The 26071-nt window shown below is 33.5% G+C and overlaps 1 protein-coding gene across 4 annotated transcripts in view; it reads right to left on the reverse strand.

The window, feature by feature from the left end:
* galnt18b (UDP-N-acetyl-alpha-D-galactosamine:polypeptide N-acetylgalactosaminyltransferase 18b) overlaps nt 1–26071 on the reverse strand; it is a 195304-nt gene that overhangs the window by 65694 nt on the left and 103539 nt on the right. For all 4 annotated transcript variants that reach the window (XR_015496477.1, XM_087262227.1, XM_087262229.1 and 1 more), the window contains exons 4-6: nt 21228–21411; nt 19212–19409; nt 17264–17378 (exon numbers count right to left, since the gene is read on the reverse strand). Coding sequence is in view for 3 of the 4 variants with exons in the window: in XM_087262227.1 (XP_087118353.1) it covers nt 17264–17378; nt 19212–19409; nt 21228–21411 (497 nt within the window). In the remaining variant the exon portion in view is untranslated. The remainder of the gene's footprint in view (nt 1–17263; nt 17379–19211; nt 19410–21227; nt 21412–26071) is intronic.

Here is a 26071-nt window from a genome sequence, read left to right on the forward strand (position 1 = left end):
AATTATCAGCTATCAATTAGTATCAATTATTATTATTTCATTCATTTATTTATTTATTTTTATTTCGACTTATGCTACTCTCATATGCCACTTTAATAAACCACATCTCCCATCATGCACTTAACACACACCAGCTCCTGATTCCCCCTGATTACACACACAGCTTGAAGCTTATGATGGACTGATTACTAGGACGTTAAAAAAACAACTCATTCACACACACAGACACTTTGCTGAGTCTTGCTATCTGTAAGTGAGCATTTCTAAGCTTTTCCTTGTCTTGCCTTTCCATGGTTTTGACCTTTGCTTTACTGTTTACATTATTTTGCTGCCTGTCCCGAATATTTGTCTGTATTCTGACCACACATTTAGATTATCTGCATGCTCCTGTCCGTCTCTTTTTTGGCCTTTTGCCTGCCTGATGATTCTCTTAATGTTGTACCCCGACTCTTTAAGGTATTGTTTAATGTAGGTGACTTTTCTCTGTAAACCAATCAGCTTTCAGCAGTGAGTCTAGCTCCACCCTTTTGGTACCAAACTGTTGTGCTGGATATGATTACAAATGTGTTACAAATAAAGTGGCATAGTTTGCTAAATAAGTACTTCTGACAGTAAAAATGTACATAATCCTCATGATTAAGCATATTAGCATGCTAATCTTCACGATAACTCTCTCATGGATGTCTCTGATCTGTTAAAGGTTAATATAATTTAGTCATTATCCCATTTCTTTATTCTTTATAGTCTTAACATGGTGAAGATGAATTAAGCTAAGTGTAGCAGTTGAGTTTAACAATATGCTAATACAAATATTATGTACTGTCATTATGGCAAAGATAAAAGAAATGCGTTATTAGAAATTAGTTACCAAAACTATTATGCTTAAAAAATATGATAAAAAAAAATCTCTTCATTAAACAGAAATTGGTGATGAAAAATATACAGGGGGGCCAATAATTCTGACTTCAACTGTGCATAAAATCCAATTGATCAATCACACTCCAGTAGCCCTACATCATTGATGAAGACCGTAAGAAAACGCTGACAAGACTCTTTATTATAGCTAACAGTAGCTCTGTTCTATTGCAGACTAGAAAAAGCCATCTGTTTCAGCTTCTGAGGTGCTCTATCAGCAAAGCTTCATTCCCTTTGGACATACAGGAGAAGGACAGAAAGAGCCCTCACACAATGCAGCTTAATGCCCTTCAAACCTTGGCCGACTGCAAAAATACCTACAACAAGGTCTCATTTTCATCTCAATGCCTTCCCAGTGGAGAGCATATATGGATCATGCTGTGAGTTTACATAGCAAAGAGCAAAAATGCCTCTGATTGTGTGTATAATCGATGGAGTTTGATTTGCTTTAGTGAGCAAACAGTGAATCGTGAGCCGAACAGCAGATTTCATGTACTTGTATTGGACTGAATGTATAATAAAACTAAATGTCCATCCTGAAACACACACACTAATACATACAGTTTATATGTTTTTTTTTTAAATAAACAAATAATAATATATAGAGTTTTTTTTTTTTTTTTTTTTTTTTCAGAGATTCAATTTGAGAGTGTTTTTAGAAGGGAAATAATTTTTTTTAATTGTTTTACAATTAAAGTTGATTATGTTGTGGTGAGTTGCTGAGCTTATGATGTTTGCACTCCATTTATGATCTTTATTTCACCTCAACAGTTTTTTTTTTTTTTTAATATATGAATTAGTCTAATTGGACTTGTTTTTATATTTCTGTTAAAAAAAATCAATCAATCAATCAATCAATCAATCAATCAATCAATCAATCAATCAATCAATCAATCAATCAATCAATCAATTTCTTTATGCAAACTATATATTTTTTTCTAATGATCCCAATCTATACTATATTAAATGATTTAATTATAAAAAATATATTTAATTCACATAAAAATGCACAAGATTATTATTGTTCTAGTTAATGGATGAATGAATGAATGAATGAATAAATGAATGAATGAATAAATGAATAAATAAATAAATAAATAAATAAATAAATAAATAAATAAATAAATAAATAAATATAAAATGGCATTATATAGATATACTTCAGCATTTAATTAGTGTTCTTCTTCTTGTGATCTCGGTCATATTGTACTTAATATACAGCAATTGACTTAAACCAAATTAAAGAACAACTACTTATTTTTGCATAATACATTATTAAACATCACTATTTAATTATTCAAAGGGTAAAAAAAAGTGAAATCTTACTCACTTAACAACATCAGAAATAGATTTTTTTTTTCTTTTTATCACCGCATTAACAATAATCATTCATTCATTCTTTTTCTTGTCGGCTTAGTCCCTTTATTAATCCGGGGTCGCCACAGCGGAATGAACCGCCAACTTATCCAGCAAGTTTTTTTTTTTTTTACGCAGCGGATGCCCTTCCAGCCACAACCCATCTCTGGGAAACATCCACACACACATTCACACACACTCATACACTACGGACAATTTACCCTACCCAATTCACCTGTACCACATGTCTTTGGACTGTGGGGGAAACCGGAGCACCCGGAGGAAACCCACGCAAAGGCAGGGAGAACATGCAAACTCCACACAGAAACAGCAACTGAGCCGAGGTTCGAACCAGCAACCTTTTTGCTGTGAGGCGACAGCACTACCTACTGCGCCACTGCCTCGCCCCTAACAATAATCAATTAAATAAATATACAAATAAATATATGAATGACCAAATGAACGAATGGATCAATTAATCAATGAATCAATGAATGAAGCAGTGAATGAATCAATGAATGAATTAGTAAATGAATTAATCAATGAATTAATGAATACTTACATACGTACATAAATACAGTTGAAGTCAGAATTATTAGCCCCTCTTTGATTTTATTCTTTTTTAAATTATGTTTTGACAGAGCAGGGTATTTTTATAGTATATCTGATAATATTTTTTCTTCTGCAGAAAGTCTTATTTGAATTATTTCGGCTAGAATAAAAGCTGTTTTTAATTTTTTTTAAACCATTTTAAGGTCAAAATTATTAGCCCCTTTAAGCAAATTGTTTTTCAATAGTCTACAGAACAAACTATCATTTTACAATAACTTGCCTAATTACCCTAACCTGCCTAGTAAACCTAATTAACCTAGTTAAGCCTTTAGATATCACTTTAAGTGTCTTGAAAAATATCTAGTAAAATATTATTTACTGTTATCACGGCAAAGTAAAAAAAAATCAGTTAATAGAGATAATTTATTAAAACTATTATGTTTAGAAATGTGTGGAAAAAATCTTCCCCTGTTAAAAAGAAATTGGAGAAAGAAAAAAAAAAAACAGGGGGGCTAAAAATTCAGGGGGGCTAATAATTCTGACTTCAACTGTACATATATGCACACAAAGAAAGAAAGAAACAAACAAGCAACCAACCAGCTAACCAAACAAACAAACAAACAAACAAACAAACAAACAAACAAACAAACGGATATATGACATTATGTAGAAATACTTCATTTAATTAGTATTCTTCTTCTTGCGATCTTGGTCATATTATACTAAATATAGGTGACTTAACCAATCAAATTAAAGGACAACAACTCATTTTTGCATAATACATTATTAAATATCACTTTAAAACTCACCTAATGACATCTGAAATTAAGAAAAAAATAAATAAATATTTTTTTATGACTGCAGTGTCCGTAACAATAAATAAATAAATAAATAAACTCAACCATATATACATTTTAAGACCTCAAACACTGCCACTATGTATAAATTCATCAAATAATGCAATACAAATAGTGTATTCGAGAATTTGGGGTGGTCTAAATATATAATGTACTTAAATATCATGCAAATATCACAATTAATACTAAAATGCTCCTTTTATTTAAAAATTTCAGGCAAAACCTGACCTGAAATATGTATTTTCTTGTCCATAACATGCATGCATGAGCCACAATAGTCAGTTTTATGTTGTTTCAAACAGAACCACAAAATCAAAGCATGTCCTATTTATTTCATCTTCGGTACACCATAATTTGCTTACATGTTCCACATAACGTCTTTTATTTTTTTTAAGCGATCTATTGTGCATGAGGACTCCATCTGCATATTGCATAAATGCTTCATGAGCTTCATCACACAACAGCCTAATCTCCATTTATCACCTCAGAAGGCTTCAGACATGTGAATCATTTGCTTCTCACCCACTTAGCATTTAAAGCTGATTGAGGACACAGAACATCTACCTCCAAACAGACTGAACGCTAAACACATTCGCCATCCTTCATTTCAAATCGTGATCTTTGATCTGCGTTACGGCTGTCAAAAGTTTCGCATTTAATATGTATTGATACTGCAGTGTTTGAAAAGATACAACAGCTTGTCCACAGAAGTCCACACTGGTTGAAGCAGTTTGTTATGGTATTAGAGTCCAGCACAATCGAATCATTTATCCAGAGTTTACTGCTGGTTTAAGGTTTTATCAGATTCAATATGTGGCAGTAAAGAATGCGCTCTCAATTCATGAATGCAGACATCTCGATAACATGCTCTAGGGCAGAGGTGGGTAAACTACGGCTCGCTGAACACTTTCATCCGGCTCGCAAGGGAGTCTTTAAAATGCTGTTTCTGAGTAACGCTTTGGTTTCAGAATTAGTAAATGATAAGTGATACAATACAAGTGAACGCCATTTGATGGCAGTATTGTACGCGGTACAGTTAGTGCAACGAATAGAATTAGAACACGCTCTCAGATATTAAAATGCACCCGATTGTTATGGCATACCTGCCAAAACTCCAGTTTTTCCCGGGAGTCTGTCGTATTTCGGACCCATCTCCCGTACTGTTCTATCTCTTGGTAAACTTCTGGAATTCCAACCCCTCACCACCACAAATCCCACCCCACCCCCTATGCCCGAACAGTCAAAAACCCCAAAAACCCCAATGTCACTTTTTCCAACTTTTCATGGTTAAAAGTAGCTGAAAGAAAGATCATTGTCCCATTATGCATAAGATCGGGGTTTTTCAATAGCATAAATAAACTGGGAATAATAAAAAAATAAATAAAAACATGAATAACAAAATACAAAAAACTGCTAATTTACGGATATTTTTTACAGTGTGTATACAGTAATAAGGAAGTCATTGGGTTGGTAATGTAAACTAAAGAAATTAAGAATTAATTTTAATTGATGCCGTAGTAATATATTTTTCTGTGGTATCAATATAAGATATATATATAGGTACTGTATCAAAGATACCAACCCAGACTCACTCTAAATTTGTAACCCCTCCTCTATATATATATTTCTGGAGCAGCACCAAATAGTCCCAGGAGCTATGTTTTTTTGCAGTTTTTGTTTTCGCAAATTCACCAGAGGCCGCTCCAATTTACAATTTCTCTCGCGAGTGCCGTATGCACATGCTGTTCTTGCGTAAATCCAAAAGAGGGCGCTGACTGACTGACCAATCGACTGACCCAACCTCCTCCTCCCCTAATCCCAATCAATAGTATTTTTAAAAGCACTGATTGACCAGTGCCCACCACCTTCTATAAACCCAACCGATAGTTTTAAAAAGCAATACTAAAAAATAATTACGTTTCCAGATTTAAAAAAATTCTCACGCAGTTTTTTACTTGTTTATTTTATTTTTTGGCTTCTGTTTTCGTCTAATTTGCTTTCTGGGAATGTTCTTCACTGGACTCAAATCCCATTCTTGTGGTCAACTCTTCTCTGCGTCTCAAGTCTGCCAATGTACATGGCGAGCTAACTGGACAAACTGGTACGGGAAAGCTGTCCATACTGTGGTAAGCGCTCACCTGGTAGCACAAAAAGGAACTGCGTCATCCCACCCCATAGCAGGCCCGTGCAGAGATCGTCCAAAGCGCATGTGCAGGATTGAGCGTGCGTACTCAAGAGTGGTGTTGTCACGCGCCTACTCCAGGGGGGGAATGGAGGGTGTGTTGCGTCGCGGGGGCACTTTTGATCATTTTGGAAGGGCACTTTCTATCCAAGACTAAAAAGGGCATGTGCACTGCACAGGTTGAGCCCTATGTGTGCACGTGCCTGCCCCATAGTGTTCGTTTTAAAAACGAAATGCAGCCATACACACTTCTGCCAACATAATTTGCGATCTTCAGAAATGTATATAGGTCTACGTTTTGAGAATGAGCCTATGTTGAAAGATACCTCACAGTAAAAATCGAATTACTTTGCTTATCTCAACCTACATCAATCAAACTGACAAAAAATATTAAGATAAACTTTATATAAATTAAAAGATTTAGTTGAAACATTAATAACTTATTAAAATAAGTTAAAGCAACATTAAAATATATATACAGTTGAAGTCAGAATTATTAGCCCCTCTGAATTATTAGCGCCACTGTTTATTTTTTCCCCAATTTCTGTTTAAAGGAGGGAGGATTGTTTCAGCACATTTCTAAGCATAACAGTTTTAAAAACTTATTTATTTATATTTAAGTGACATTTAAAGGCTTCCCTAGGTTAATAAGGTGGACTAGGCAGGTTAGGGTAATTAGGCAAGTTATTGTATAACGATGGATTGTTCTGAAGATTATAAAAAATAAAAAAAATTGCTTAAAGGGGCAAATAATTTTGTCCCAAAAATTATTTTAAAAAATTAAAAACTGCTTTTATTCTAGCCGAAATAAAAGAATTAAGACTTTCTCCAGAAGAAAAAATATTATCAGACATACTGTGAAAATTTCCTTGCTCTGGTAAAAATCATTTGGGAAATATTTAAAAGAGAAAAAAAAATCAAAAGGGGGCTATTAATTCTGACTTCAACTGTATATATTGTCTCGACTTTTTGTCATTAAATTGTCTAAATTCCTGTATTGAAAAAAATCACTAATCTGTGTGGAGTTCTCTCACACGTAACTCACAATTTCATTGATGCTGTGGTGCAGTTGTAATACACAGCAGACTGATGAAACCCGCTGGGAATTGTGGGTAACGTGAGGTAAGTGGAAGCAGCGTTCCTAATCTGACTAAAGCACCTCTGCCTTCTCTCTGCAGCCTGTCTTTTCATTGCTTTTACCATAATCTGCTGTAAACACAGACAAATCCAGCATCTTCACATGCTTTCCGCCGCAATCACAACCATCCGCTCTCCATTTCTCCACAAGCCAGCGGAGGGACAGTGAAAAAGTGCATCTCTCCGAAAATTGCGCATGCTTTCAGAGAAGAGCAATCAGTGGCCCATTATCAAGCATAAAAATCTTAAAAGCATGCCATTCACCGAGGGAAAATTACCAGGGAGGGAAATGCCACCCTACTCTCTCCTTTAGCGTGATTGATGATTATATTTCGGCGTGCTTGGAGAGAGTGGACAAAGCTTTGAAAGTCAAGCCATTTCAGGCCACTGCTGACTTACGGTGAGGACACGCAAGTTTGCCCTCTGGATTTTATATATTACTCACACAGATATTCACATATTAGGTAGGCCCACTGATTTTTTTAAGGTCACCATTGAGTTTATTTAAATGTGCATTAATATACAGTCATAGTCAGAATTATTAGCCGTCCTGAATTATTAGCTCTCCTGTATATTTTCCCCCAATTTCTGTTTAATGGAAAGAGAACACATTTATAACACATTTATAAACTTAATAATTAATTTCTAGTAACTGACTTTATCTTTGCTATGATGACAGTACATAATATTTTACTAGATATTTAATTATAATAATTAATAATATAATTATACTAAAAAATGAATTAGGTTAACTAGGCAAGTCATTGTATGACCCAAACAAGTGGTTATGAACACATAAACCTTGCGCACAATAAGTTAAGGTAACTCAAACCGTTTGAGTCAACCAACTGCAATAAACCATTTAAGTTCAAAAACTACTCCTAATGAGTACTGTGAATAATTTGAGCACAGTAAAACTTAATAAATGAAGATAACTTAAACCAACTGAGTACTGTAAAACCCTATGAGTTAAGGCAACTCAAACCATTTGAGGAAACTGATTGCTGCAAATCATTTGAGTTAAAGAACTAATCTATATGAGTACTGTAAACTTACTCCATTTAAGTTGAAGTAATGAGGTATTTAATTAACTCATTACCTTCAACACTGAGTTCAAAACTCTTTTCAAATATGTAGAATTAACTTTCAGTCAATTTTGAGTTAACTACACTTATTTTATTTGATAAAGTTCACTGTTGGGTTATACAGTGTAGTTTAATTTGGGAGAACGAGACTATTAGTTGTGGCCTGTATATATTTTTAATGTACAGTACAATAGTACCATATTGCCATAAAATCAATGTGCTGCATTTTGCGCTATTGCTGTGTCTTTAATATAGTGTAATCATCCCAGGGGTTGCAAAAGAAAATTGAAAGGCTGATGTCTTTTTATTTGCATGTTGTTTTTTAAATGCTGTAAAAAATTCTTGCTCTGTTAAACATCATTTGAGAAATATTAGGAAATAAACCTGGAGGGCTATTAATTTTTACGTCAGCTGCATATTTATACAGGTTTTATATTAATTTCAGTAATATTGCTGAATAACTTGACAATATTTATACAATTTAATTACATTAAAGTTAGTAATTTCTGTCTTTTAGCACAGTGGTTCCCAAAGCGGGGGTCGCGGGACAATGAGTGGGGGTCACTTGGTGATTTCCAAAAATCAAATTCAGTTTATTGAAATATTATAATTAGATAGGAATAATAATAAATAAATAAATAAATAAATAAATAAATAAATAAATAAATAAATAAATAAATAAATAAATAAATATAAAAAAAGCATGCAAAAAATTCCTTCAGCCTTTCGATTATTATTATTATTATTTTTTCTCCATTGGATTCCGACTACTGGGGTGATTACGTTTTATTAAAGATCAATAGCATCAGATGCAGCAGACTGATTTTATGGCACCAGGTTAAACATTCTAATACCTTTATGGCACTCACGTACATTATAAATAAATACAGGCAATGACTAAACATAGAGGATGGTGTCCAAAATCCCTCCAAGAATGAATCAACATGCAAGATTTGTACATTTATAATCACATCAGATGATAGTGGGGGTAGCGAGTCACTGGCATTGTTATTTTAGGGGTCATGGGCTGAAAGGTTTGAGAACCCGTTTTAGCAGATTTATTATACAACACTTGCTTTGTTTACCTAACAAGTAGATCTAATTAGAAACCTTAAATAAAAATTAATTATTATTTGATTTCATGCTTTACGTTTTTAGTCACTAGACTCCTCAAATCCATCCGCATATATATATACAGATTTTTTTTTTTACAAACTTCCTAGCAGAAATATCAAACAATGTCCACACACTGAAAAAAATTATTTAAAGATGATCCCTTGGATTTCCTTTTTTTTTTTTTTTTTTTTTTTAATTCAGAGGTTGTAAACAATTAATTTGGGATTCATTTAAACAACCAACATTACTAAATTAAATTTTTCTTTTTTTAATTCAACAAATATAAATTGTTTGCAAACAATTTTGCAGACATCATTCTGTTTCAGTGCAGTTTCTGCCTGGCAGTTTCTATATATGTTTTTTTTTTTTTTAGTTTGTAATCATCAGCAATACCCAATGCCAGTCATGCATTTTTAAGTATGTTGTAAGTGTCCTAATACTTTTTAGGGTCACAGCTTGAAAGTTATTATTGGCTTCCTTCAGGGATTATAACGTCTCTCAGCTCAGGTACGGCACATTTTATTAAAGTAGTACTGGGACAGAGGAACAGACACACACACACAGATAAACTGCAGTATAAAAGGAGAAGAAAGCAAAAAGAGTCTGAAGTGTAACTGATATTTATATAATCTCAGATTGTCATTTTTGAATGCTAGACAAGAGTTCTCTCCCTTTATTGGGCAAGGATGTATTGCATTGATTTAAAATAACACTAGATAGACAGAGAGATGACAAATATACACATTGTTTTGGTACACTCAAAAACATTTTTTTTAACTAACTCAAACTACATTTAAAATGAGCTGAAACAACACAATTCTTCAGATTTCATTGGGACAACTTATTTTTTGTATGTTCAATCCACAGCTAAATCATCAATCCATTTTTTGCCTCATTGACTTCCATTATAACCACATTTTTTGATTGCAAAGCCATGACACTATATAATCACGCACAAATAGCCACAGCCATAACAAAAGTGTAGTCAATTTGACCAGAGTTTTGGAAAAAATCCAAAGCAAAATAAGATTTGTCACCAAAAAGCATTCCATTTGCTGAAACACTGAGACACAATGGCACAATTAAGCCTTAAAACCACCTCAGAGTGGATGAAAACACAAGGGTTTTGTACACTAGTTAAGTAAAATACTTAAATAATGTCTACCACAGGTAATAAGCAAGTAGTTAATAGTGAAAATGGCTCCTTAAACTACAGTCTTACCTTAAATACCTATGAAGATGAACTTAAATATGTATTCAGCTCCATACGTCCTGCAGATTAAAACTAAACTCTCAAACATCCGCTTGTGAATCAATTAAAAAGCCACCACGTTTCTGGCTAAAACTCCCACAGGACTTGGAGGTTTACAGTTCATAATGAGTCATTATTCAGGTTATGGGTTTGAAGGGCATCAGTGAAGCGAATACTAAAGACTTGTCCTATGAAGACAGCCATGAAGTAATAAATGTATAAGGAAAACAATATCCAAGAGTTGCTGCGTCCCAAAGGACAACGTTAGTTCAATTATAAAAATAAAAAAAACACAGAAGCTGCATCAAATCACCCAGACATTGCCTGGAAAAGGTTGTCCTACGAAACTCCTTCGCAAACAGCAGGAGACCTGAGAGAGCAGCCACACAAAAGGACAATGCTGGCTTTGAGAGTTCGCTATCTGAAAAACAGAGTAAAGGTGTAGCAGTCAAGCATATCGGGAGCTCGTATGGGAGGAGGGCGAAATGTGAGGCAAATGTGCTGTGCAAATCAAACACAGCTCAAATGCAACACCTCAAGAAACAGCATTCCTTCACCGAAAGTGCGCTTTTTTTTTTTTTGCCGTGGCTCTTCTTCTCATCATAGAGACTTAGTGTTGTGTTAAAACTAAAGTATAAATGGATGAGGGCTGCACTGTGAGATATCCTGATACTCTCTGCTCTGAGACTGTAGCTTGAAAACCAAAAAGGTTAAAGCCTTTTTTAAAGGCTGGATTTGTAATTTGGGGAAAAACATCTTTGCACAGATAAATCTAACAAGTCACGGATAAAAGATAAACATGCTGATAAAAATGTAGAATCTTAGGCATAAATATTCAGTTGAAGACAACTGTGCAAATATTTAATCCTTCTGCAAATGTTTGAGATGAAGTATTACATTGCAAATTAAAGAATCCTTTGCTGGAAATGCCTCCTTATAAAGGCACTTTTGTGAATTACAAAAAGAAAATCAAATATGGAGGGCCCTATCATACACCAGGCGCAATGGGGCGCAAGACGCGGCGCAATAGTCTTTTAGTAGTTTCAGCTTGGCGCAAGAGTCATTTTGAGGCGTTGCGCTATGCTGTTTCAATAGCAAATGCATTAGCGCTCATTTGTGTGCCCATAGGCGTTCTGGTCTAAAAAGGGAGGCGTTCTGAGGCGGACCGCTGGCACGTTGCTATTTTGAGAAACTATAATAGATTTTTCATTAGACCAAAACTAACCCAGTCTAAACTCTGGCGCAGAGTTGCACCTCGCTTACTGCTTTATACGCACAAGAGAGCAATAGGCAAATATCTTTACATATGAAAAAATTTAAATATTAAGGATATATATAGGATATAATAAGAATAGATATAGGATATAAATATAAAAGATTAAAATATTACAAAGCATATTATTTTCTAGCCTACATAAATATGAAAAACCACTGCTTTTATGACTTCTTCATCTCGGGAGGCTTTTTCAGTTCATTCATAACAATTTGCTTTTGTATAATGTTATTATTATTAGCAGTATTATTTATTATATCCATATTTATATTTGTTTTATTAAAAACAAGCTTAGATTTGCCCACCTGCAGGCTTTAGACCATATGGGGCATGGCAGGTGTATTTGGAAATAACTCAGCATTTTGAGCACACTTGGTCATTGTTGTTCATTTATTCGTTTGCTGGAAATTAGAACAGAATTAAGAAATAGTTTTGAAACAAATATTTGCGCTTAACAAACGAAATTAATTATTTATAGGCTAATTGATGTCTGTGCGTAAAGGTTTCCCTATCCAAGAGCGAATGTGAAAGTAGTTCCATTATCTCTCATTCTCACGCAGTAGATGCTCTGTTTAACAGTTTTTTGTTAAAAAACTGTCAACTGTTAGCTTGTGAAATGCTTATTTTTTCCACTTAGACTTACTTTGCGTCCTGTAAATAGCGAATGCGCTCTTGGCGCCACGCAGCTGACTCTTAAAGGGAATGGGAGATGAGACTCTAATTGGTTTATTCTCAAAACACACCTATAACTCATTAAGAAAACAAACCCAACCCTTTTAGCCCATGCGCCTTGGCGCATAGCGCATTTTCCCGTTTGTAAATTAGCAAAAATGCGTTCTGACACGCCCTGAAAGCGTTTGTGCCCTGCGTTTTGCGCTCTGCGCATGGACCATCAAAATAGAGCCCGGAGAGTCTCAAAACCCTTTTGTAAGAGGGACTACTTTCTTTCGCCATTCCTTCACATCTGCAGCTGACGTCAGAACAGCAGAAGTCCTTGATACTTCACCAACGTCACTTTAGAGCTAGTATTTGAATGATTCTCTAGCGTAATGTCTAAAGTGATGACAAAACAGGTGATTTTGCTCACATTTTAAGATTATAAGGGTGAACGGCATGAAATGCCATCAGTCTACAGAGATTTCCCAGTATTTATCTGTTGCAATCAGGAGATCACAATATTACTATGTTATAAATACAGCACAACAACAAACAAAAGAAAGAGACTGACTTAGAAAGTAATTTACCTGTTTCATAATGATTTGATCAGCTGTGGTTTGAAATTACGCTGCTTTTCTCTTAGGGCTTATTATGAGGTCTCTGATGCCATCTTGTGAATAAACAACATCAACCGTCTTTGCTCAAAGACAGGCTAATGGCTCTAAGAAGTTAAAAATATTTAAAATAGGCACTATCCTTATAAATAAACTGCATAGTTGCAATCTAAACAACTACATTCTTGACTAAAAAATCCTCAAAAATACATTATGCTGTCCAACAGCAGCAATATTTGTCAAACTGTAAAGTGTCCTCTGCTTGTTGCTTTATGTGGGCGGAGTAATACACAAGGGTTGAAGAGGCTATACGAGTGCTGTGACTGTCAGGATTCTGTCAGTCTGTTAATTCTTGTTTTGGTGGCAGAGTTCAGACACTGGTCATGTGATGTGTTGTATGTTGTGCTTGGCTCGAGTTTGTCTGTCCTTGTCATTGTATGAGCGCCGTCCTGGTTGCGCTTGGATGATGCGCGCTCCCACGAAGTCCGGACATGCTCTGGATTCTTGCTCTTGTCCTCGTGTCTGTGTTTGTTTAGTCTGCGGCATGATGTTCATTTTCAGCATCTCACTCTAATTGCTTTGGGATGGAGCTGGGAGATTCACGTCGCATATGTGAGCGCACGGTAAATATCTTTATTTATCGTGTGCTCATGTCTTGCGTTCTGTTGTGTTTGTGTTGTGTAGCACGTGGTTTCATGTTTACATCGTAACCATGTGCTTTTAGTGTCTTGTTTCATGTGAGCATGCGGTCAATGAGCTCTCTCATTGGCTGCATGCTCTAGTCCAGCTTGTATGTGAGCACATGGCTTGTGTTGTGTATTTTTGTAACATGTTTTCTTTTGTCTAGCGTCTTGTGCCACCCACCTTGTTATCCTGTTTGTAATTATTATTTTCACCTGTCTGCCAGTCTGTTCATTGGTTTGTCTTTCTATTTATTCTCTTAGTGTGCTCTGTCCTGTGCTGGTCCTTTGTTGATTGTGGTCCTTTGATGCCTGGTCTACAACAGTTGTTGAATGTAGTGTGTCATGCCAAAAACCAAATCAAGTCAAGTTAGTCGAGTGTGTATAAAAACGGCATGTTTTTTTACCCAACGAGGAGGTATGAGTTTTTTTTTTTTTTTTAATCCTTCATTTCCCGCTTTTGGGTCCTCGCCTCATCTCCTTCCACCCCATACCGTGACAGTTACTGGCAAAATATTGCACGCCTGTCAGCCAATCAGATTTAAGAACCAGACAGAACTGTTGTGTGTATATATATATATTCATATATATATATATATATATATATATAAATATATATATATATATATATATATATATATATATATATATATAAATATATATATATATATATATATATATATATATATATATATATATATATATATATATATATATATATATATATATATATATATATAATATATATATATATATATATATATATATATATATATATATATATATATATATGTATATTTATATATATATATATATATATATATATATATATATATATATGTATATTTATATATATATATATATATATATATATATATATATATATATATATATATATATATATATATATATATATATATATATATATATACACACACACACACAACAGTTCTGTCTGGTTCTTAAATCTGATTGGCTGACAGGCGTGCGATATTCTGCCAGTAACTGTCACGGTATGGGGTGGTAGGAGATGAGGCGAGGACCCAAAAGCGGGAAATAATAACAACAAATAATAATAGCAACAAATATTAACTTGACTTCTAGTTGATCATTTGGAAAAGTGGCAGAAGGTTGATTTTTCTGATGAATCATCTGTTGAACTGCATCCCAATCATTACAAATACTGCAGAAGACCTACTGGAACATGCATGGACCCAAGATCTTCATAAAAATCAGTCAAGGAAAAATCATAGTTTGGGGTTACATTCAGTATGGGGACGTGGCAGAGATCTGCAGAGTGGATGGCAACAACAACAGCCTGAGGTTTCACGACATTTGTGTTACAAACCAAAGGAGAGAGCATTTTTTTTCAGCAGGATAGCGCTCCTTCTCATACTTTAGCCTCTGCATCAAAGTTCCTGAAAGCAAAAAACCTCAAGTTGCTCCAGGATTGGCCAACCCAGCCACTAGACATGAACAATATTGAGCATGTCTGGGGTAAGAGAAAGGAGGAGGCATTGAAGATAAATCCAAAGAATCTTGATGAACTCTGGGAGTCCTGCAAGAACGCTTTCTTTGCCATTCCAGATGACTTTAATAATAAGTTATTTGAGTCATTGAAGAGATGAATGGATGCAGTCCTCCAAGCTCATGGGAGTCATACTTATTTTACTTATACTTAGTCATACTACTTTATTAGCTATTTCACAAGACCCTAGTTTTCAGTAAGTGCAGTTGGTGCTTAAATAGGTTAACTATAAGTCATTGAACATCATTGGTTTGTTCTGTAGCAAAAATGCTACAGTAAAAATGAATAAATAAATAAATAAATAAATAAATAAATAAATAATACTGACCTTAGCAGTTTTTACAATATATATAATAGAAAATACTGTGTAGAATGTGCTTGCTAATATCAACTGATTGTATTTTTATGATTAGAAAATATAAGAATGATAAGAAAAATCCATTATTTATGTAGTTGGTAACTAAAGTAAGTATTTTTTATAAATAAAATATGAATAAATTGTTAATTAGTAAACATTTCACATTTAAACTTATGTGTGAGTAAAACATTATTTTTGTTTTATTAAGTAAACTACTGATGAAATTTCATCCATTTTAGGGAAAAATGTGATTTAAAGCATTCTTTTGTCGTAAAACAACAAAAATGTACATATTTCAGACATGCATACATTGCTTTTTTTTTTTTTTTAACAACACAATACCAATGTTTTAAGGCCAAACTACTTTAGTAATCAGTATTTAGTGGAATAACTCACAATAAATCAGTTATTCTGACCAGATATCTTTCTGCTCAAATGTAACAACTTAAGAAGCAATTTCCCTTTGGTGAAAATGGTTTACTTCTTATCAGAGAGACTCTGTGTCATGGAAAAACAAACGTTCAAATGGATGATACAAAATGCAGGGCTGCACTGCGAGAGATCCTGATTTTCTCTGCTCTGAAATTGAAGCTATGGAAAGCAAAATGTCAAAACATATCTTTTCAATGCCGGTTTGTAATTCAGAACAAAAAAAGAAGGTGAAAAAGGTCTGAGCATCTTCAGCAGAGAAGAATTCACTGGAAAAACACTGATAAAAATAGAGTGCTATGAATGATAAATATTCAATTGAAGACAACTGTGCAAACATTTAAAGCTTTAGCAAATGTTTGAGATGAAGAATTACATTTCACATTACAAAATCCATTGCTCAAAAAGACTTGGCTTCATAGTATTTTTTTCTAATGTTTTTAAATAATAATAATAATAATAATAATAATAATAATATATTAAAAATATTTTGAAAATACTACTAATTACTACTACTACTACTACTACTACTACTACTATATTGAACATAATAATATTAATAATAATAATAATAATAATAATAATAATAATAATAATAATAAATAATAAATAATAATTAATATTATTAAAATAATAATAATAATAATAATAATAATAAACAATAGTATCATCATCATCATTATTATTATTATTATTATTATTATTATTATTATTATTATTGTTGTTGTTGTTGTTGTTAAGAATAATAATAATAATAAATAATAATTATTATTATTTATATTTTAATATTATTACCATTATTATTAAAATAATAATAATAATAATAATAATAATAATTTTTTTTTTGTTGATGATGATGATGATGATGATAATAATAGTAATAATAATAATAATAATAATAATAATAATAATGATGATGATGATGATGATGATGATGATGATGATGATGATGAAGTAGCAGCCCTAAACCAAGGCAGTGCCATATCTTTTTATATACTTAAACTAAAACTATTAACATGTGTTATTTAAAAACCCCACTGACAAATGACGCTGGGCCTTAACTTGTTGAAAAAAATATATTACCTCTCATTTTTAAGTGCATTATAATTACAACAAGATCAGAAGAATGCCTTCTGACGAGGGGTAAAGTAAATGCTGCCAACTTGAACTCTCCTGCCAAGAAAGGAGGGCCATTAGAGCCATTAATCCTTCAAGAGTGAATGCATTATCTTCATTAGCCCACAGTCTGAGGAGAAGCAGAGAGTTTCTCACCCTGACGCCCAGCTCCACGTTCTCTCCTCCGTAAATCTCCATGCCTTCATCCAGCAGACCGATCTCTGCGAAATACAGCCGGTCCACCACAAAACAGCCGATCAGAGCCGGACTCCTGCACATTTACAGTACAGTGTTACATTCAGTGAGCATATATGTTTAGTGTAACACTCCAGACACATGTGAATTTCTAATTCAGTAGATACTGTGTATAGACAGACATACAGACAGATAATACATATATAGATAAAACAGACTGATGTAAAAGTATGAGTGAATGAATGAATGAATGAATGAATGAATGAATGAATGAATGAATGAATGAATGAATGAGTGATTGAGTGAGTGAGTGAGTGAGTGCTCATGCTCATGTAAATGAATAAATGAATGAACGAATGAACCATACAATGACTGATAAAAAACAGTGTGCAAGTATATACTCAAATTAATGAATAAGCAAACATGAATGCATGAGTGAATTAACAAACTAATGAATGAATGCCCAAGTGAATTAATGAATGAATGAATGCCCAAGTAAATGAATGAATGCATGAGCGAGTGAATCAATGTATAAATAAATGCCTGAGTGTGTGTGAGTGAGTGAGTGAGTGAGTGAATAAATGAATGGCCTAATAAATGAATGGATGAATGCCCAAGTGAGTGAGTGAGTGAGTGAAAGCCCAAGTGAATGAATCCCTGAGTGTGTGGATGAATGAATGAATGCTCATAAATGAATGAATGAATGAATGAATGAATGAATGCTCATGTGAATGACTAAAGGTCCAAGTGAATGAATGCCAGAGTGAATGAATGAATGAATGAAGCCCATGTGAATGAAAAAAATTTGAGTGAATAAATGTGTGAGTACATGAATATTTATGTGAATAAATAAATGCACAAATTAAAAAATAATAAATTAATAAATGCTTATGCAAATTAAAAATTGCCTGAGTAAATGAATGCCCAAGTGAGTGAGTGAATGGATGCTAGTGTGAATGAATGAATGTCCAAGTAAATAAATGAATGCATGAGTGAGTGAATCAATGAATAAATGAATGAGTGTGTGAGTGAGTGAGTGAGTGAGTGACTGAATTAATGATTGAATGGCCAAATAAATGAATAAATGAATGCCCAAGTGAGTGAGTGAGCGAGTGAGTGAGTGAGTGAGTGAGTGATTGAATGGCCAAATGAATGAATGAATGCCCAAGTGAGTGAGTGAGTGAGTGAGTGAGTTAGTGAATGCCCAAGTGAATAAATGCCCGAGTGTGTGAGTTAATAAATGAATGAATGAATGCCCATGTGAATGAATGTAGGTCAAAGTGAAAGAATGCCAGAGTAAGTGAATGAATTAATAAATGAATGAATGAATGCCCATGTATATAAAAGAATGTCGGAGTGAATACGTGTGAGTGAATAAATGAATACTCATGTGAATGAATAAATAAATGCCCAAAAGAATAAATTAATGAATGTTCATGTGAATGAATGAATGCATGAGTGAATAAATGCCAGAGTAAGTGAATGAATGAATGAATGAATGAATGACAGAGTGAGTGAGTGAGTGAGTGAGTGAGTGAGTGAGTGAGTGAGTGAGTGAGTGAGTGAGTGAGTGAGGGTAACAATGAAATATATGTTCAGTCCTTAAGGTGACAGGCAGACAGACAGACAGACAGACAGACAGACAGGCAGACAGACAGGCAGACAGACAGACAGGCAGACAGGCAGACAGACAGACAGGCAGACAGGCAGACAGACAGACAGATAGACAGACAGACAGACAGACAGACAGACAGGCAGGCAGGCAGGCAGACAGACAGACAGAGAGACAGACAAACAGACAGGCAGACAGGCAGACAGACAGACAGACAGACAGACAGGCAGGCAGGCAGACAGACAGACAGAGAGACAGACAGACAGTGAGACGGACAGACAGACAGACAGACAGTACCTGATTGGAGCAGTGCTGTTGTTTAGGTTCCACCATGATTTGGGTGGATTCAGATAGCGGCACCACAGCTCCCAGTCAAAGCCCTGAGCGGAGAGGGGATACTCCTCAATCTCAAATGTGTCGTATTTGATGTTGTCAAAAGATGGAGATATAATTCTGGTTCTGTCTTCTTTGATCCTTTGGAGAATAGGCTCAGCCCTGCAGACATGACAATAAAATCATTTACCACCCAGTGAACATGCTCTGTTCCAAACAAAAGAGGCTCTTTTTTTTGAGCATGAAACATGTGAGTCTGAAACAGGCAGTGTGATAAAATAACAAACACCGCCTATTCAGTCACTTCATCCTCAGCACTATTTTAGGACGGATTCTTCTAGAAACATGCAAATTGAAGCAGTACAGTACGGCTTTAAAATCACATCAAAGCTGATTAAAGGCAGAAAAAAATCGGGGTGTTATTCAAATTGCGCTGACATATCTGGGTCAGCCTGTTATGAGCAGAAACACGGTGTGCCAACTGTAAGATCTAGAGCTGTGTTTGATGATGAAGGGCATCTGTATGATCTGTGCTCTTTAAGGACCGGAGTAGTTTATCCAAGAACGAATCTGACGTCCCGCCAAGTTTGAAAAAGTGTGACTGACATTTGAAAGCTGTCTCAAGTCTGTTCGTCATATTAACAATCCAGGCTTATCAGGAAACAGATATCTTTGGCCACATTTTTATAAAATTAGGGGCTAATTCTTGCTAATTTTGTAACATTTTAAAGCTAATTGTCCAGGTGGCGCGTTCATTCATTCATTCATTCATTCATTCATTCATTCATTCATTCATTCATTCATTCATTCATTCATTCATTCATTCATTCATTCATCCATCCATCCATCCATCCATCCTTCAATCTATTATTATTATTATTATTATTATTATTATTAGTAGTAGTAGTAGTAATAATAATAATAATAATAATAATTGTAGTTATAAAAGCATAATAATAATAATAATAATAATAATAATAATAATAATAATAAAAATAATAATAATGTTGTTTTTGTTGTTGTTGTTGCTATTATTATTACTATTTTTATTATTATTATTATTAGTAGTAGTGGTAATAGTAATAGTAGTAGTAGTAATAATAGTAGTATTAATTATACTACTACTACTACTAATAAATTACTTAATAAATAACGATACTAATAAGAAGAATAAGAAAAAGGAGAAATAATTATACAAAAATTATAATAATAATAATAATAATAATAATAATAATAATCATAATAATAATAATAATAATAATAATAATAATAATAATAATAATAATAATATAATACTTATTATTATTATTATTTTTTATTAACATTGTTGTTGTTTATTATTATCATGCAAGATTAAATAAAAGTCAAATAAATAAATGATCCTAAAACTGATTAAATAAATGAAAAACAACAAAAGTAGATCCAAAATAATCTAAACATTTAATCAAATTAAGTACAATAATACAAAAATAAATATAGAACTATAAGTAGTTAAATGCAATAAGGTAACTATACAACTTCCAAATATTATTTCAATCTCACTTTTAATATATTTTTTACTTTTTCTTATGACTTCCTGTGACCTATTTTTGAACATATTTAAATTGACGATGTAGAATGTTTTCAAGGAAAAAAATGTAAGTAGTACTTTCTAGAAGATGTTATTTTTTGTTGTATTTTAGTTTAGTACTTCTATAAAAAAATAAAATAAAAAAATAATAACATTTTACAGTGCACGTCCCTTATATATTGTCCTTTTTGGAAATTCCGTTTGTTTTCAAGTTTCAAGAAAATTTAAAGTGTTAACCTGTGAATTAGCCTAGGCTAAAATTTCTTTTCAAATCTTTTCACGAAATGTGCCTCTCAGTTCCTGTCAGTGCTCCAACACAAGCACAGACAGAACCGATTCAGTTGAAAGCAGCAGTAATTACAGTCAGACTATAAAGTGCTATGAATAGCCAGATCTTTTCTACCACATACCAGCCAATGTTGAACTCCACGTGGGCATCAAAAAGAGCCACTACAGGGGCAGAGGCGGCTCTCCAGCCACTCACTCGAGAGCGAATCAGACCCTCCTGCCTACTGTGACGGACCACCTTAATGAAACCCGGCTGCTTAGCGTTGGTCTCCTTTACAAAGTCCTGCAGCTTCTCCTTTAGCTCATCTGGAAGGAAGAGAGAGATGATTAGCTATGTCAAAATAATAGGTTTCATCAGTCCATAAAAAACACCAAATAGAACAGCCGAAACACATTGGAAATGAGTGACTGAGCCTACATTTTTACAAAACGTAAAAGAACATTAGTGTTTTCAGTTAACAACTTCACTAGAGGGCGCTGTCTAAATTTTTGTGAATCTAAAATAAGATACGTTTTGTTGCCTGTTTAAGGTAAAAAATCAACTAGAGGGTGCTTTTTACATTTTTGTGAATCTAAAATATGTTACTTAAGGATTGATTTTTTGTTAGTTTCAGATGACAATTCCACTAGAGGGCGCTGCTTACATTTTTGTAAATCTGAAGCATGTTACTAGGGGTTGTTTTCTTGAAGGTTTTAGATGAAACATCCACTAAAGGACACTGTCAAAATTTTTGTGAATCTGAAATGTTGCTTAGGGTACATTTTGTTGTCCATTTCAGGTGAAAATTTAACTAGGGGTGCTAACTATAATTTAGCGAATATGAAATACGTTACATAGAGCTCAAGTTTTTGTACATATCTGATGATTAATCCACTAGACAGCGCTGTCTTTTTGTAAATCTGAAATACGTAACATGGGGTACATTTTGTTGTCCATTTCAGATGAAAATTTCATTAGGGGCGCTGTTTACTGTTTTGCGAATCTAAAATACATTACTTTCTTTACGTGTTGTTGTCCATTTCAGACGAAAAATTCACTAGAAGGCGCTGTCTACGTTTTTGTGAATCTGAAATACGCTACTTAGGGTATGTTTAGCTGTACTTTTTAGATGACAAATTCACTAGAGGGTGATCTCTACATATTTAAAAAATCTGAAATACGTATCTTAGGGTAAGTTTTGTTGTCCCTTTCAGATGACAAATTCACTAAAAGGCACTGTCTACATTTTTGCGAATCCAAAATATGTTACTTAGGATAGTTTTTTTTGTACATTTCAGACGACTAAACCACTAGAGGCCACTGTCTACATTTTGGTTAATCAGAAATATGTAACTTAGGGTACAATTTGTGAAACATTTCAGTTACAAATGCAGTAGAGGACGCTAACTATATTTTTGCAAATCTGAAATACATTACATAAAGCACAGCTTTTTGCTCGTTTTAGATGGCAAATTGACTACAGGGAGCTGTCTAAATTTTTGCTAATAGGGTATGTTTTGTTGTACATTTCAGATAACAAATCCACTAGAGGGTGCTGTCTTTTTGCGAATCTGAAATATGTTACATACAGCACAGTTTTTTGTACATTTCTGATGACAAAACCACTAGAGGGCGCTGTCTTTTTTGTGAATCGGAAATACATAACATGGGGTACATTTTGTTGTCGGTTTCAGATGACAAATCCATTAGAGGGCATTGTCTGCATTTTTTTTTAATTTGAAATACGCTATTTATGGTACGTTTTGTTGTCCATTTAAGATGATAAATCCACTAGAGGGCACTGTCCACATTTTTTTTTATTTGAAATACGTTACTTAAGGTAAGTTTTGTTGTACATTTTAATTGACAAATCCACTAGAAGGCATTGTCTACATTTGGGAATCTAAAATATGTTACTAGAGTGCTTTCTACATTTTTGCAAATCTGAAGTACGTTATTAGACTACGTTTTGTTGTATGATTTGTTGTACATGCCCATGAGCAGACAGGGATTGTCACACAGTACATTTTGGTGTTAAAATAAGAAGAAAAAATAAAATTATTATTTTTTTTTTTACTAAACGATTGATAAACATTACATTAAATTGACCATAACAAAAATATGTGCTAAATTGAGTCAAATATGCTTTAAATTTATGTTTGCTTTTAAAAATGCTATTGAATTGGTTATTGGTTGGTTTTAGGGAAGGGTTTAGGTCAGTGGTTCGCTGTTCTAGCTGATCTGTATGACAAACAAAACATATTCTATGTAACATATTTCAAATTCGCAAAAATGATAGCGCCCTCTAGTGGATTTGTCACCTGAAAGGAGCAGCAAAACATCCTTAGAGCAACATATATTAGGTTTCTTATTTCCAATAAGCTGGATAAGTTTTATTATTCAGGTTTTGCATCTTCTGCACAAATGAGACGCCATAGTAATTGGTGGTTCATTTCAAAGCAATTTAAAGATTGTGAGTAAGAAATAATACAAAAAGTACAAAAAAGATTAAAAATGTTAAAATCCAATTTAAATTATAAATACACAAAAAGTAAATAGAGTACTATAATAAGTAGGGGAACAAATATGTCACATGCTACACACAGATATGGATAATCCACAGTATATAGGATATGTCAAAACTTTTCAAAAGTATTACAGTAGTTAAAACTAAAATAAATAACACTATGGAGGCATATTTCTATTAACGCAATATCATCCATTTTTAAATAAACTTATATCTAACACTTTTACTGTTATTCTTTTAAAAACCTGAAAACCTTCTAGCAGGCAGTGCATATGAATGTATACGATTCAGAATGAATAATCAGTATAAATTAATAAAATTCAGAATGGAGGAAGTGGTATCATATGTTAAATAAAAGCATTTTTCTTCCCACAACTAACATCTACATCTTTGCAGAAACTTTAACAATCTGGCAATGCGTAAAAATGAATGTGCCTCACATAAATACATAATGCTAACCAAGAAGGAGTGCCATTAAGTTTTCATTTGGGTCCTCTGATGTGTTACACTTCACCGTTTAATTGAATTCCTTTGATTTATTTTTAACCTCACCTTTTTTTCTCTCCTTCTCAAGAAAGAGAAAAAGAGTTTGAGAACTAAAGAAAGGCAGATGATGTGAAAATGTCAGACATGATTCTATATTCCATATGCGCTGCTGTATGTGTATGTGTATGTTAAAAGCTTGTGTAGAGACTTTTAAAATGTCTTCTTCAAGAACAGCTGCTAGTTTTTTTATGATTTGCTGTTTATTTACAAAATTGATGTCTGCTCTGACATGCTTTGATGCAGGAAATTTAAGTCTACAGTTTAACAAAGTGATTTTATTGACATTTTAAAGAAATATATTGTATAAGGCATAATATAAAAAGAAATAAACCTTTAACATAACAGAAAAAAAACAACAACTGGCTGCTTATGCCAGAGTTTCAGTGACAACATACACACAACCAAACCAGACAATATGTCACTAAAACTACTTAATGTAAAAGAAAAGTCTCAGTTTTATTATATTTTTCAACATTAAACGTTGTCAGAGCAGAGATTACGATCACATAATGCAATCTGAAAGTATAAATAAATGGAAAACGCTTATAAATATAAATATTACAATTTTGGTATGTTACTGAAGGTGAACTGTTATACATTTTAGACCTTTTAGATATGTGAACAGTACACAGTTGAAGTCAAAATGATTAGCCATCCTACATTTTTATCCTACATGTGTTTGAGTCCTCTAAAGCATAAAAATGCCATAATATGTTTGCAGATATTTAAGACACAAGTTAAGCGAACATTCTTGTTTATCTAAAGAGCAATGTAGTCAGCTATTCAAGACTTTCTCCAGAAGAAAAAAATATTATCAGACATACTGTGAAAATATCCTTGTTCTATTAAATATAATTTGGGAAATATTTAAAAAAGGAAAAATAATTCAAAGGGGGCTAATAATTCTGACTTCAACTGTATGTATATATATATATATATATATATATATATATATATATATATATATATATATATATATATATATATAGTAAAGTTTTGTGTCGCCATAGGCCTAATTTTTTTATTCCCTGTTTGCTGAGGCTAAATGAACTTTCTATTAAGTTTGCATGAGAAGCATGTTTGATGATTTCGCAGATGGTGTAGCCACAGGACAGAGAGACAATTAATTCCACCAACTCAATTATCTGTTGCTGTTAAAACAAATAAAGGATCGGTAAAGACCTCAAAAAACAAAACCCATCCAGACACGGCCCAGTGGTACACAAAGGTTTTGAAAAAATAAAAATAACATTTAACAGTGTAGTGAAATGGCTCATCCACACTTCAAGTAGAAAATTTGTTTCTGCAAATGGCAGGATTTTATTTAATTATTTATTTTCTGTTTTGGCACAGATACCAAAACCCTTCACTGGCCAGTGTCCTGTGTTGTGACTTCAATCCTGTGCTGTCTGTTTACCAGCTTCTGGTACTCAAATTGTTGAATGTTGTGAACATTATGTCCGGTCAAGTAGTTCTTAGCACTTTGGTACAACTACTTTGGTAGGATTTTTAAATTAGCAGTACTCTGAAAAAAAAAAAAAAAACATGAAAGCATGCATCCATCCTGCCTTGTATCAACAGTTCAGACTGGTGGTGGTGGTGTAATGGTGTGGGGGATATTTGTTGGCACACTCTGGGCCCATTAGTTGCAATTGAGCATTGTGTCAACACCACAGCCTACCTGAGTATTGTTGCAGACCATGTACATCTCTTTATGACCACAGAGTACCCATCTTCTGAAGGCTACTTTCAGTAGGATAACGCGCCATGTCATAAAGCGCAATTCATCTCAGACTAGTTTCTTGAGCATGACAATGAGTTCACTGATCACATTTGGGATATATTAGAACAGGAGATTTGCATCATGGATGAGCAGCCGACAAATCTGCAGCAACTATGTGATGCTGTCATGT

Source organism: Danio rerio, chromosome 7 (assembly GCF_052040795.2).
Source record: "Danio rerio strain M-AB ecotype USA chromosome 7, GRCz13ab, whole genome shotgun sequence".
Lineage (NCBI taxonomy): Eukaryota > Metazoa > Chordata > Actinopteri > Cypriniformes > Danionidae > Danio > Danio rerio.